This window comes from Ranitomeya variabilis, chromosome 1 (assembly GCF_051348905.1).
Source record: "Ranitomeya variabilis isolate aRanVar5 chromosome 1, aRanVar5.hap1, whole genome shotgun sequence".
Lineage (NCBI taxonomy): Eukaryota > Metazoa > Chordata > Amphibia > Anura > Dendrobatidae > Ranitomeya > Ranitomeya variabilis.
The window spans coordinates 385,742,366-385,757,790 of NC_135232.1; the positions used below are offsets into that span (position 1 = coordinate 385,742,366).

At 46.1% G+C, this 15,425-nt stretch overlaps 1 protein-coding gene across 1 annotated transcript in view; it reads right to left on the minus strand.

Annotated features, from left to right (window-relative positions):
• Window positions 1-15,425, minus strand: part of C1H9orf85 (chromosome 1 C9orf85 homolog) — a 40,079-nt gene that overhangs the window by 12,203 nt on the left and 12,451 nt on the right. The window contains exon 2 of the mRNA XM_077249052.1: window positions 4,968-5,074. Within this exon, the coding sequence (XP_077105167.1) occupies window positions 4,968-5,074 (107 nt within the window). The remainder of the gene's footprint in view (window positions 1-4,967; window positions 5,075-15,425) is intronic.

Consider the following 15,425-nt stretch of genomic DNA (forward strand, 5'->3'; position numbering starts at 1 on the left):
AGAGTGATCTACTTCAAGTGTTTATTTCTGTTAATGTTGATGATTATAGCTTACAGCCAACTTCACACTAGACCTCAAGCAGCTGGGACTGTGTGCCTCTCCACTCTTCTTCCAGACCCTGGGACCTTGATTTCCAAGGTCTAGTGTGAAGTATCCACAATCAATGATTGTTTGGGGAGCCATGTCACCTGTTGGAGTAGGTCCACTGTGTTTTATCAAGACCAAAGTCAGCGCAGCCGTCTACCAGGAAATTTTAGAGCACTCATGCTGCCTTCTGAAAACAAGCTTTTTGGAGATGGAAATTTCATTCTCCAGCAGGACTTGGCACCTGTCCACACTGCCAAAAGTACTAATACCTGGTTTAAAAACAACATTATCACTGTGCTTAATTGGCCAGCAAACTCGCCTGACCCTAACCCCATAGAGAATCTATGGAGAACTGTCAAGAGGAAGATGAGAGACACCAGACCCAACAATGCAGACGAGCTTCAGGCTGCTATCAAAGCAACCTGGGCTTCCGTAACACTTCAGCAATGCCATAGGCTGATCGCCTCCATGCAAAAGCCGCATTGATGTGTAATTGATGCAAAAGGAGCCCCGACCGAGTACTGAGTGCATCTACTGAATATACATTTCAGTAGGCAAACATTTTAGATTTTAAAATAATTCTTTCAAGCTGGTGTTATAAAGTATTCAAATTTATTGAGATAATGACTTTTGGGTTTTCACAGGCTATAAGCCATAATCATCAACATTACCTGAAATAGACACATGAAATACATCACTCTGTTTGTAATGACTATCTAAAATATGAGTTTCACTTTTTGTATTGAAGAACTGAAATAAATTAACTTTTGGATGATATTCTAATTTTGTGAGAAGCACCTGTATATTAGCTGAGAGACACAAGGGCTAAGTAGGCAAGAAATTCCTCACTTTACGATCATCCCCAATATGTGATGGCCCCAGGAATCCATGGTGAACCCCTTTATGTCACAAGGGTGTGAAAGCAAGGAGTTTTTTTTTTTTTTTGGAGATACAGGCACCACTAGTGGAGATATAGGCACCACTATTGATAAAACATAAACACGGACTGTACCTCAGAGTTGAAGAATTAGTGGGTGCTTTTGCATCTCCTAAATATCTACAGATATGACAGTCATGGGGCTGGTAAATCACTTGCCACATATCCCCATCCTTGCTGTAAGCCCTGTATGGTAGAAACCACAGAAGGAATCTAATCTTACACAATGCCGACCACCTCCACCACCCGATATATAGAGCTTACAGATGGCCTTATATAGAGAGGACCTGTCATGGTGACCGGTTTCCTATGTCGTAATCAATGAAACATGTAAAATATGTCCAACTCAACAGTATTTGCAAAACCAAGATAAGACAGGAAAAAAATAGCTTTGAGGAACGAAGTAAAAAAGCGTGCAGCCAATGTAGCAGTGGCAGGCTTACTCACCTGAGACGTATGAAGACATATTAGCACAATGACTCACTGTGACATCACAAACATCTGAACTGAAAGGGAGACAACACCCAGATGTACGGGGCGGTCTACTCTCAACTAGAGTTTCTCTAGATACCGGACTAGTAAAAGCCTCTCTAGCCTTCAGGGATATTGTTCTCCAAGGTGTGACTTACATTACGGGACCTTTTAAACAGTGCTGCGCTTACCACAAAGCAAACAGTACTCAACATTTACATTTTAAGGCCTTATCTATGCAAAAGTTGGCCTTTTTCTAAATAAGCATCAAGTATTCAACTACTAGAAAACGGGAAAAAAATTCCAAGTGCGGGGAAATTGCAAAAAAAGTGCAGTCCCACACTTGTTTTTTGTTTGGCTTTTTTGCTAGGACCACTAAATGCTAAAACTGACCTGCAATTGTGATTCTCCAGGTCAGTATGAGTTCATAGCCACCTAACATGACTAGGTTATTTTTTATCTAAGTGGTGAACAAAAATTCCAAACTTTGCTAAAAAAAAATAAAAATTGCACCATTTTCCGATACCCGTAGCGTCTCCATTTTTCATGATCTGGGGTCGGTTGAGGGCTTATTTTTTGCGAGCTGAGCTGGCGTTTTTAATGATGCCATTTTGGTGCAGATATGTTCTTTTGATCGCCCGTTATTGCATTTTAATGCAATGTCGCGGTGACCAAAAAAACGTAATTCTGGCATTTCAAATATTTTTCTCGTTACGCCGTTTAGCGATCAGGTTAATGCTTTTTTTATTGATAGATCGGGCGATTCTGAATGCGGCGATACCAAATATGTGTAGGTTTGATTATTTTATTATTGATTTATTTTGAATGGGGCGAAAGGGGGGTGATTTAAACTTTTATATTTTTTTTTTTATTTTTTTCACATTTTTTTTTTACTTTTTTTTTACTTTTGCCATGCTTCAATAGCCTCCATGGGAGGCTAGAAGCTGACACAACGCGATCGCCTCTGCTACATAGCAGCGATCTGATGTTCGCTGCTATGTAGCAGAAATGCAGGTGTGCTGTGAGCGCCGACCACAGGGTGGAGCTCACAGCTGCCGGGGATCAGTAACCATAGAGGTCTCAAGGACCTCTATGGTTACTATTCTGAAGCATCGCCGACCTCCGATCATGTGACGGGGGTCGGCGATGCGCTCATTTCCGGCCGCCCGGCTGGTAGCGCCGGTTAAATGCCGCTGTCTGCGTTTGACAGCGGCATTTAACTAGTTAATAGCGGCGGGTGAATCGCGATTTCACCCGCCGCTATTGCGGGCACATGTTCAAAACAGCTGACATGTCCCGGCTTTGATGTGGACTCACCGCCGGAGCCCTGCATCAAAGAGGGGGATCTGACCTCGGACATACTATCCCGTCCGAGGTCAGAAAGGGGTTAAAATTAGTTGTATACACTACAAGCACTTGCTTTCTATATTTGAAGGAATGCTGCAAAAACACTGAAGTGAAGCAGCATATGTTGGAAGAGGTGCTCAATTAAAATTAAAAATCCAATGAAAGGGTCTCTTTAGAGCAGAGGTCCCCAACCTTTCTGACCTTGAGGGCCTCATCCAGCTATGAAAGAGGGTCGCGAGCCACAACCAGCTCCTTCCCCACTCACAGTAGTGACACCGAGAGCTTCCATTACTGGTATAATGACAACCAAAGCTTTTCCACTGAAATAACACCAAAGCAGTAAGCCAAGCTCCACGGTCTCCTATCTCACCCACACTCAGATCTGCTCTTCTGTACAGGGCTACACACAAAAGTCAGACTTTTGAGATTTGCTCTTAATTATTTACACCTGGTGCTAATGCACCAAGCTGGCAGGCAGCCGCGAGCCACACATCACAGGCTCGCGAGCCACATGTGGCTCCCGAGCTACAGGTTGGGGACCCCTGCTTTAGAGGATAAGCAACTTGGTCACACGGATGTATTTTCCCATTAAAGGGAACTTGACAGCTGATACATGCTGCATAACCTTAGGGCAGCGCAGCATGTACCAGACACGGGCTGTATGATTTCATCCAGGTATGTTTGTCTCTGAAAAGCTGCAACCTGGGCTGTGGAGTCGGAGTCTGTGTCCATTTTGGTTGAGTCAGAATAAAATGGACCGACTCAGACTCCTAAAACGTATAATAAATTGGGTAAATTTGGCGTCGCGGTCCGGCGCCTTCTATCTTCATAGGATGACGTCCTCTTCTTGTCTTCACGCTGCGGCTCCGGCGTACTTTGTCCTGTTGAAGGCAAAGTACTGCAGTGCGCAGGCGCCGGGCCTCTCTGACCTTTCCTGGCACCTGTGCACTGCAGTACTTTGCTCTGCCCTCAACATGACAGAAAAGTGCGCCTGCACCGGACCCGCAGCGTGAAGACAAGAAGACGTCATCCTATGAAGATGGGAGGCCCCGGACCGCCCTTGGGTGAGTATAATCTAACCTCTTTTTCTCATCTTTCAGGATACATCGGGGGCTTATCTACAGCATTACAGAATGCTGTAGATAAGCCCCTGATGCTGGTGGGCTTAGCTCACCTTCGATTTTGGGGATAACAGGTTCCTTTTAATAAAAGACGCACGGGGACCAAGACGCACAGGAGTCTAGTTGGCCAGGCAGGTCTCTGGAGACTTCTCCCATCCTCTCCCCTGTAGTAACGGTTCTCTTCCTGCATGTGTGGTAACCCGCCTTTCTGACTAGTCACACGTGTGGCTCGGACCCTGGCAGCTATTTGAAATATGTTTTTCTTTGAAGCGCCGAGGCATTTCAGAGTCTAACATACCAGGCTGAGCCACTGTGAATCAGACATTGAAGGTCTCCCACCAAACTTCTTATTACCTAAACCTGTGTTAATCTATATCTGTGTAGCACAAGTGCAGTAATATACTCACCTATTGCAGTCTTCCCCAGTTTGCAGCGCCACTTCGGTCCTCTTATCACATCATGTCTATTCCAACTTGCCATATCACATTGGGGTCCACTGTGTGAGCCAGATGTCACTTTTACAATGTAAACCTATTGAGCTGATGTTTCATAGACTTCTATCATAAAAGCGAATTGTGGCTCATACATGGACCCCAATGTGATCCATCGAGTTGGAATAGCCACCATGACCCAGAAGAGGACCGGAGAACGAATCCTGCGATTGGAGAGTACGGTATTAATGCATCTACACTACATAAATTATATATTTAAAACAAGTTTAGGCCAAAAAAATAAATACAAAAAAAAAAAAAGTGTGGAGGGAGTGCATCTTTAAGTGACATCATAGCCTCTTTGAAATGACGGATCTCTTTCAAGCATGGTTTTATATAAAGTACTAATGTGGCAGGCACGCGCTTTATGGAAGAAGTGTCAGATTTCAGATAAAAGCTTTATTGTTTTCTAAACTCATTCAAGTTTTCCCAAAGGCATCAGCAGGAAGCTTGTGGAGAGCGTGTACACTCCCTGGCACTGTAGCAGCGAGGTAGCATACGACTGTCACTCACCACTTCCTAGGCTGAGACAACGGCTTGTACTTGCTGAATTTCACACGCCATTCCAACACATCTTTGCAGCGCTGGCATACTCCATCATGTTGTTTGCAGTTTATCTTCTAAAACAAAAAAAATTATAGAATCAATACACATAAGGAAAAATAATATATTTATCTAAAAAATATAGGACTTTCAACTGCAAATCAAATACACTCAGGTCTAGTGCTGGCACAGGTACTGTTTACTGATCCGGATAAGCAGATACTGGCCATACCACTGCATAATTCAAGTGAAATGCCAGCCATAAGCCTCACGTATCTAAAGTTAGGTCAGAAACACCTTCATGGGATATGAATTGGTAAGTTACCGACACCTAATAACTTACCAACAAACAACGAATGGGGTGGACGCTGAGAATGCATTTAAAGGGAACCTGTCAGCAGGATTGTGCACTGTAACCTACAGATAGTGTCAGGCCGGCGCCATTATACTGATTAAAATGAGACCTTGGTTGATGAAATCCACCTTGTGGTTGTTGTTTAATCTTTATTTTCAGTTTTTAGTTAATCATATGCTCGTGCTCCAGGGCGGCCTTCATAAGAACTGCTGACAGGTCACTGATCCCTCACTGACCTGCCCCCTAGTCGTTTGCATAATGAATGCCTGGACATACATACATAGGCCCAGGAGACAAAGATGGCTCTGGTGGATTGAGCTTTCAGCAACTCTAGAGAGGATAGATTCTGGCTCTTAGATGATTCACAGATTGTTAAAGCATTTTTCGAGATCTTCTTCCCTTTATTGGGTCCACAGTATTGTACAAAAAAAAAAAAAAGATCTTTTCTCTAGGCCTCTGTTGTAGTTAGCAGAGAATAGTTCTCCTCTTAATAATTCTTCATTTTGCTATTTGTCGGACTGTCTGTCATGTTTGTCAGACAGTTATATACAATGGTCAAATATGCAAATACAATAGTGGTAGGACAAAAAATATAAGCAGAAGGATCATATCAATTACCAGGTTGATGTTTGACCATGTGTGCGCTAGGCCACATGGGGCATGGGCTGACAGCTGGCTCCAAGGTCCTTCACAGCACGTTACTCGATGTGACCCCCTGTCGAAGTGGACCAAATGCATAACAGAGGCCACATGGCTTTTCAGAAGCCTTTATCACCTTTGGGTCACTCCCCTCCTGCCTTCTGCGCTGAACCCAAATCCCCTATCTTTGCCTCTAGCAGCTAAAAACTCCAAAACTTAAAGGGAACCTGTCACCCCCCTCAGGCGTTTGTAACTAAAAGAGCCACCTTGTGCAGCACTAATGCTGCATTCTGACAAGGTGGCTTTTTAGTTACAAACGCCTGCACACGCTGAAATAAACACTTATCTAATCTGCCCCCACATAACCTGAAATCACCAGGGAGGCGGGTCTTTCCTTCCTAATTAGACGCAGCACAGTCGTCACTCCGGGCCTGTGCGTGCTGGGCGCCGCCTCCTCTTGCTGCATTATCGTCCCGGTGCCTGCGCTGTAAGTACGAAGGGCAGCACAACTGCGCATGCCCGGAAAAAAAACTTACAGCGCAGGCGCCGGGGACAATAATGCAGATAATGCAGCAAGAGGAGGCGGCGCACACAGCTCAGGAGTGACGGCTGTGCTGCGTCTAATTAGGAAGGAAAGTCCCGCCCCCAGGGACGATTTCAGGGTATATGGGGGCACATTTTCTAAGGGTTTTTATTTCAGCGTGTGCAGGCATTTGTAACTAAAAAGCCACCTTGTCAGAATGCAGGATTACTGCTGCAAAAGGTGGCTCTTTCAGTTACAAACGCCTGAGGGGGGGGTGACAGGTTCCCTTTAACCCCTTCCTGACATCGGACGTACTATCCCGTCGAGGTGGGGTGGGCCCGTATGACCGCCGACGGGATAGTACGTCCAGCGCGATCGGCGGCGCTCACGGGGGGAGCGCGGCCGATCGCGGCCGGGTGTCAGCTGCATATCGCAGCTGACATCCGGCACTATGTGCCAGGAGCGGTCACGGACCGCCCCCGGCACATTAACCCCCGGCACACCGCGATCAAACATGATCGCGATGTGCCGGCGGTGCAGGGAAGCATCGCGCAGGGAGGGGGCTCCCTGCGGGCTTCCCTGAGCCCCCCGCAGCAACGCGATGTGATCGCGTTGCTGCGAGGGTCTTACCTCCCTCCCTGCCTGCTCCAGACCCGGATCCAAGATGGCCGCGGATCCGGGTCCTGCAGGGAGGGAGGTGGCTTCACAGAAGTCTGCTCAGAGCAGGCACTGTGAAGCAGCCTGCACTTCTCGCAGATCGGTGATCTGTCAGAGTGCTATGCAAACTGAAAGATCACCGATCTGTATTGTCCCCCCCTGGGGCAAAGTAAAAAAGTAAAAAAAAAAATTTCCAAATGTGTAAAAAAAAAAAAAAAAAAAAAAAAAATTCCAAAATAATGAAAAAAAAAAAATATATATTATTCCCATAAATACATTTCTTTATCTAAATAAAATTAAAAAAACAATAAAAGTACACATATTTAGTATCGCCGCGTCCGTAACGACCCGACCTATAAAACTGGCCCACTAGTTAACCCCTTCAGTAAACACCGTAAGAAAAAAAAAAAAAAAACGAGGCAAAAAACAACGCTTTATTATCATACCGCCGAACAAAAAGTGGAATAACACACGATCAAAAAGACTGATATAAATAACCATGGTACCGCTGAAAACGTCATCTTGTCCCGCAAAAAACGAGTTGCCATACAGCATCATCAGCAAAAAAATAAAAACAGTTATAGTCCTGAGAATAAAGCAATACCAAAATAATTATTTTTTCTATAAAATAGTTTTTATCGTATAAAAGCGCCAAAACATAAAAAAAATTATATAAATGAGATATCGCTGTAATCGTCCTGACCCGACGAATAAAACTGCTTTATCAATTTTACCAAACGCGGAACGGTATAAACGCCTCCCCAAAAAGAAATTCATGAATAGCTGGTTTTTGATCACTCTGCCTCACAAAAATCGGAATAAAAAGCGATCAAAAAATGTCACGTGTCCGAAAATGTTACCAATAAAAACGTCAACGCATCCCGCAAAAAACAAGATCTCACATGACTCTGTGGACTCAAATATGGAAAAATTACAGCTCTCAAAATGTGGTAACGCAAAAAATATTTTTTGCAATGAAAAGCGTCTTTCAGTGTGTGACGGCTGCCAATCATAAAAATCCGCTAAAAAACCCGCTATAAAAGTAAATCAAACCCCCCTTCATCACCCCCTTAGTTAGGGAAAAATAAAAAAATTAAAAAATGTATTTATTTCCATTTTCCCATTAGGGTTAGGGTTAGGGCTAGAGTTAGGACTAGAGTTAGGGCTAGGGTTATTGCTAGGGTTAGGGCTAGGGTTGGGGCTAGGGTTGGGGCTAGGGTTGGGGCTACAGTTAGGGTTGGGGCTAAAGATAGGGTTAGGGTTTGGATTACATTTACGGTTGGGAATAGGGTTGGGTGTGTCTGGGTTAGAGGAGTGGTTAGGGTTACTGTTGGGATTAGGGTAAGGGGTGTGTTTGGATTAGGGTTTCAGTTATAATTGGGGGGTTTCCACTGTTCGGGCACATCAGGGGCTTTCCAAACGGGATATGGCATCCGATCTGAATTCCAGCCAATTCTGCGTTGAAAAAGGAAAACAGTGCTCCTTCCCTTCCGAGCTCTCCCGTGTGCCCAAACAGGGGTTTACCCCAACATATGGGGTATCAGCGTACTCAGGACAAATTGGACATCATCTTTTGGGGTCCAATTTCTCCTGCTACCCTTGTGAAAATACAAAACTGGGGGCCAAAAAATAAGTTTTGTGGGAAAAAAAAGAATTTTTATTTTCACGGCTCTGCGTTATAAACTGTAGTGAAACACTTGGGGGTTCAAAGTTCTCACAACACATCTAGATAAGTTCCTTGGGGGGTCTAGTTTCCAATATGGGGTCACTTGTGGGGGGTTTGTACTGTTTGGGTACATCAGGGGCTCTGCAAATGCAACGTGACGCCTGCAGACCAATCCATTTAAGTCTGCATTCCAAATGGCGCTCCTTCCCTTCCGAGCTCTGTCATGCGCCCAAACAGTGGTTCCCCCCCACATATCGGGTATCAGCATACTCAGGACAAATTGGACAACAAATTTTGGGGTCCAATTTATCCTGTTACCCTTGTGAAAATACAAAACTGGGGGCTAAAAAATCATTTTTGTGAAAAAAAAAAAGATTTATTTTCACGGCTCTGCGTTATAAACTGTAGTGAAACACTTGGGGGTTCAAAGCTCTCAAAACACATCTAGATAAGTTCCTTAGGGGGTCTACTTTCCAAAATGGTGTCACTTGTGGTGGTTTTTAATGTTTAGGCACATCAGGGGCTCTGCAAACGCAACATGGCATCCCATCTTAATTCCAGTCAATTTTGCATTGAAAAGTAAAATAGCGCTCCTTCCCTTCAGAGCTCTGCTATGCGCCCAAACAGTGGTTTACCCCCCACATATGGGGTATCATCGTACTCAGGACAAATTGCACAACAACTTTTGTGCTCTAATTTCTTCTCTTACCCTTGGGGAAATAAAAAAATGGGGGCGAAAAGATCATTTTTGTGAAAAAATATGATTTTTTATTTTTACGGCTCTGCATTATAAACTTCTGTGAAGCACTTGTTGGGTCAAAGTGCTCACCACACATCTAGATAAGTTCCTTAGGGGGTCTACTTTCCAAAATGGTGTCACTTGTGGGGGGTTTCAATGTTTAGGCACATCAGGAGCTCTCCAAACACAACATGACGTCCCATCTCAATTCCAGTCAATTTTGCATTGAAAAGTCAAATGGCGCTCCTTCCCTTCCGAGCTTTGCCCTGCGCCCAAACAATGGTTTACACCCACATATGGGGTATCAGCGTACTCAGGACAAATTGTACAACAAATTTTGGGGTCTATTTTCTCCTGTTACCCTTGGTAAAATAAAACAAATTGGAGCTGAAATAAATTTTGTGTGAAAAAAAGTTAAATGTTCATTTTTATTTAAACATTCCAAAAATTCCTGTGAAACACCTGAAGGGTTAATAAACTTCTTGAAAGTGGTTTTGAGTACCTTGAGGGGTGCAGTTTTTAGAATGGTGTCACACTTGGGTATTTTCTATCATATAGACCCCTCAAAATGACTTCAAATGAGATGTGGTCCCTAAAAAAAAATGGTGTTGTAAAAATGAGAAATTGCTGGTCAACTTTTAACCCTTATAACTCCGTCACAAAAAAAAATTTTGGTTCCAAAATTGTGCTGATGTAAAGTAGACATGTGGGAAATGTTACTTATTAAGTATTTTGCGTGACATATGTCTGTGATTTAAGGGCATAAAAATTAAAAGTTGGAAAATTGCGAAATTTTCAAAATTTTCGCCAAATATTCGTTTTTTTCACAAATAAACGCAACTTATATCGAAGAAATTTTACCACTATCATGAAGTACAATATGTCACGAGAAAACAATGTCAGAATCGCCAAGATCCGTTGAAGCGTTCCAGAGTTATAACCTCATAAAGGGACAGTGGTCAGAATTGTAAAAATTGGCCCGGTCATTAACGTGCAAACCACCCTTGGGGGTGAAGGGGTTAAGCCGAGTCATAACGCTTTAATGGACTGTTCTAGGGAGGCGGTTTTGGCTATCGCGTTCCTACTGGCCATTCTACGTCTCTCCCCTCCCTGGGATGTTAGAACGGATTGAGACCCTGGGATGTGTTCGGTCCGTTCCAAAGATCTTGACAATGTACACGATGTTCAGCTAGTACATAAAGTATCTCCATAACTCCTTAAGGAATTACGTTTCCAGAATGTTCTTTGGCAGTTTCAGCATGACTCTATATTGCAAACAAGCCTGTAGTCCTGCCCTGAGCTACTGGCTCAAGGTGTGAGATCTGTCACTCACAGCATTTGGAGGCTTGACCTCTCTGCTGAGCTAAGTGCCAGCCTTCTCCTTGAGGCTTTAGGAATATTGGACTTCCTGCTGCTTCCCTGCTGGACAAAGCACAGGGGGGTTTATAATCCCAAGCCAAATAAGATACAAATGATTTGTATGAATTTTTATCTCCAATATTCTTCACAGATTGGTATAGGTGGAGCATCTAGCATCTTAAGGTAGGGGCTCCCTGAGGGCCTGGATTTCACTTACTCTCCTAGCTGTTATGATAACTAGGAATGCTGCTTTCCTTGACAGCTTAGCTATATGTACCAAGGTCATCGGTTCAGAAGGAAGAATGGTTAGACCCTTGAAATCCCAAGATGAGATTCCATTGGATCTTTGTGAGTGCATTGAGAGTCTGCAGTCATAAATCTCCTTATGGAGCGATGATCCACCAGATTTCTAATCGCAACAGGAGCTTAAAGGGAACCTGTCACCACGTTTTTGGAAGATGGGATAAAAATAGCGTTAAATAGGGGCAGAGGTGGGCATTACATTAGTGTGTTTGTTATGCGTTTATTACCCACCTAAGTTGCCGAAATACCTTTGCAAAGTCTCCGTTTTCGCCTGTCAATCAGGCTGGTCTGGTCAAAAGGGCGTCTTGTCTTCCCCCAGATTTTGCGTAGTTTTCCGTTGGTGGCGTAGTGGTGTGCGCATGCCCAAGGTCCTGAATCCTCTGCCAGGGGATTTAAAAGAGCGCGCTGTTCGTTTTCATTGGTGATCGGTGGGCGCGGCCATCTTCCTTTGGCCGCGCGTGCGCAGAAGCGGCGCTCTGCTGGCCGCGGCTTCAGGAAAATGGCCGCGGGATGCCGCGCGTGCGCAGATGGATATCGCGGCGGCCATTTTCCTGAAGCCGCGGCCAGCAGAGCGCCGCTTCTGCGCACGCGCGGCCAAAGGAAGATGGCCGCGCCCACCGATCACCAATGAAAACGAACAGCGCGCTCTTTTAAATCCCCTGGCAGAGGATTCGGGACCTTGGGCATGCGCACACCACTACGCCACCAACGGAAAACTACGCAAAATCTGGGGGAAGACAAGACGCCCTTTTGACCAGACCAGCCTGATTGACAGGCGAAAACGGAGACTTTGCAAAGGTATTTCGGCAACTTAGGTGGGTAATAAACGCATAACAAACACACTAATGTAATGCCCACCTCTGCCCCTATTTAACGCTATTTTTATCCCATCTTCCAAAAACGTGGTGACAGGTTCCCTTTAAGGCTAACACTTGGACTTACTAGGTTTAAAACCCTTTGAAAAGCCCTCCTGCAATGTCCGGGTGAAAAGGATCCCGAGGAAGAAACCCATATCATAACCTGAAGGTTTTCCATATTTTAACACAGGTGGTATTTGTAATCTGCTTCTAGCTCTTCTGGAAGGCATGAATTACAGCTTCCGAGAGGCCTGTAGCCTTTAAGATTGAGGCTTCAGAAGCCAAGCAGCCAGTTTCTGGGGAGGTCAGATGATAGATCGGACCCTGATGCAGCAGGTTGTGGACCGGAGGAAGGACCAGTGGACCCTCTAGCTTCAGACTGTTTAGCACCTAAAATCATCCCGTTTTTGTCCGTATTGGTGCTATGAGGATAGTCTTGACCACTTCTACTCTGATTTTTGTAGTGTTCTTGGCAGCAAAGGGATCAGAGGAAATGTATAAGATAGCTCGACCTTCCAAGGATGGTTGAATGCATCTACTGTTCGCTGAAGCGTCTTTGGGATCCAGTGAAAAGTATGGTTTTACTTTAGCGTTTTGCAAGCAGATCTACCTCTGGATATCCCAATCCTCTCGTAATCATCTGAAAAATATCTGTATTTAGTCTCCATGCGCCGGGATGTACCGTATTTTTGGGATTATAAGACGCTCCCAAATTTTGAGGAGAAAAATAGGAATTTTTTTTTTTTTTAATAAAATGGTGGTGCTTCTTATAATCCATGCGCCTTATTGCTTACCGGGGTGGTGGCGGCTGCAGTGAAGCGGGGTCCCAGGTTTACTGCTGGAGAAGGCAGGAGTGGGGTGATGCTGCAGGCTGGGATGAGGAGGTGTTCCGATGTCTGGCGCACTGCTGTGTCTCCGATGCTGCTGCGGGGGGGGGGCTCTGCCGACATTTTGTGAAAGGTCAGAGTCCCCCGCAGAACCATGGTTTCCTGTGTGGTGGACACTGGGAAAATGGCCGCCGGGGTGGCGCATGCGTAGATGGAGATCTCAGGCCCAATCCCCGGACCTAAAGCCGATGGCACACTCATATGTTTACACTAAAAATGCCAATTCTGAGGCAAAGCCAACAAATGCCAAAAATTGTTAGATGTAGTCTAAGCATCCTGGGCTGGAATAACAGTTGACAGGTGCCAGACGTTGGACGACTCAGTGCAACATAGACGTGAAGCTGTTCTAAAAAACTGTTGGTATACATCTAAATATTAGGTTAGTGATTCACAGGAATGCTAAATCCATAAAAAAAAAGTACAATATTTATTGGAATATAAAACTCACTTCTTTCCTCCAAACGTGTGGAGGAAAATGGGGGATCGGCTCTGGCTGTGGTGGGGGAGTGTCAGGAGCTGACGGCTGCAGCTTACTCCCGTGCCCGCTGCTAAAGGGAAATGAATATTCACTGCCATGGGCGTGGAATGCGGTGAATATTAATTCCTTTTAGTAGTGTGGACATATGACCACCCGACAGCTGCAGGAAGCCGGCAGCTCACACTGTGTGCGCTACTTAAGAGCGAGCAATGAACACTCACTGCTCTCCACGCACATAGTCCAGGCGCGAAGACCAAAAGGAAAAAGCTGAACATATGGTCAGAAAGAGATAGGAACAATTATATAAATCAAATACCTTTATTGTTGTATATCTTGGTAAGTGGTAACACCTTACACATAAATGCACCCACGGTTAAAAGTAAAATAAAGTGAAGAGATTAAAAAAATATATAGATGATCCATAATGGCAACAAGGTGAAAATTATAACACACTTAGTATAAATCAGTATGCCATATAATATAGCTATAAATTAACATCTATAATATAACGCTGGGAGCGCCACTCTGTCCCTCCACTTTATAGACTGCGCAAGCGCAAACGTCTGCGCAGTCTGGACCCCACAGAGTGACGCAGCCCAGGAGATCGCGGTATGCGTAAGCAGTGAACGCATACTGCGATATCCGATGGAGAAGTAGGGACGTGCCAGGAGGGCGAGTATGCAATATTCACCTGTCCCCGTTCCACCGCTGCGCGCCGCTCATTCTTCCGTGTCCTCTGCGTGTGATGTTCAGGTCAGAGGGCGCGATGACGTAGATAGTGCGTGCCCTCTGACTGAACAGTCACAGCCAGAGGACCCGAAAGACGGAGCAGCGCACAGCGGTGGAACGGGGACAGGTGAATATAGCAAGTGCCGGGGGCCTGAGCCAGCGGCGACTCTGGCATCTGACCCCATAGCACGCCGGTGTCCCCGCCTGCTCAGGCCCCCGGCACCCAGTGACCATAGGTGAGAATGCCATTTTTTATTTTTTTTAATCGCAGCTTCATATGCTATGGAGCATCTTATGGGGGCCATCAACCTTTATGAAGCAGCATACAGGGAATATTATACTATGGAGCATCTTATGGGGGCCATCAACCTTTATGGAGCAGCGTATGAGGCATATGGATGGGAGCAGCACATGACAGCATGGGGGCGCAGGATGGGAGCAGCACATGACAGCAAGGGGGCGCAGGATGGGAGCAGCACATGACAGCATGGGAACGCAGGATGGGAGCAGCACATGACAGGACGGGGGCACAGGATGGGAGCAGCACATGACAGGACGGGGGCACAGGATGGGAGCAGCACATGACAGGACGGGGGCACAGGATGGGAGCAGCACATTACAGAACGAGGGCGCAGGATGAGAGCAGCGCATGACAGAACGGGGCGCAGGATGAGAGCAGCGCATGACAGAACGGGGGCGCAGGATGGGAGCACCGCATGACAGAACGGGGGCGCAGGATGGGAGCACCACATGACAGGACGGGGGCGCAGGATGGGAGCACCACATGACAGGACGGGGGCGCAGGATGGGAGCACCACATGACAGGACGGGGGCGCAGGATGGGAGCACCACATGACAGGACGGGGGCGCAGGATGGGAGCACCACATGACAGGACGGGGGCGCAGGATGGGAGCACCACATGACAGGACGGGGACGCAGGATGGGAGCACCACATGACAGGACGGGGGCGCAGGATGGGAGCACCACATGACAGGACGGGGGCGCAGGATGGGAGCACCACATGACAGGACGGGGGCGCAGGATGGGAGCACCACATGACAGGACGGGGGCGCAGGATGGGAGCACCACATGACAGGACGGGGGCGCAGGATGGGAGCACCACATGACAGGACGGGGGCGCAGGATGGGAGCACCACATGACAGGACGGGGGCGCAGGATGGGAGCACCGCATGACAGAACGGGGGCGCAGGATGGGAGCACCCCATGACAGGAC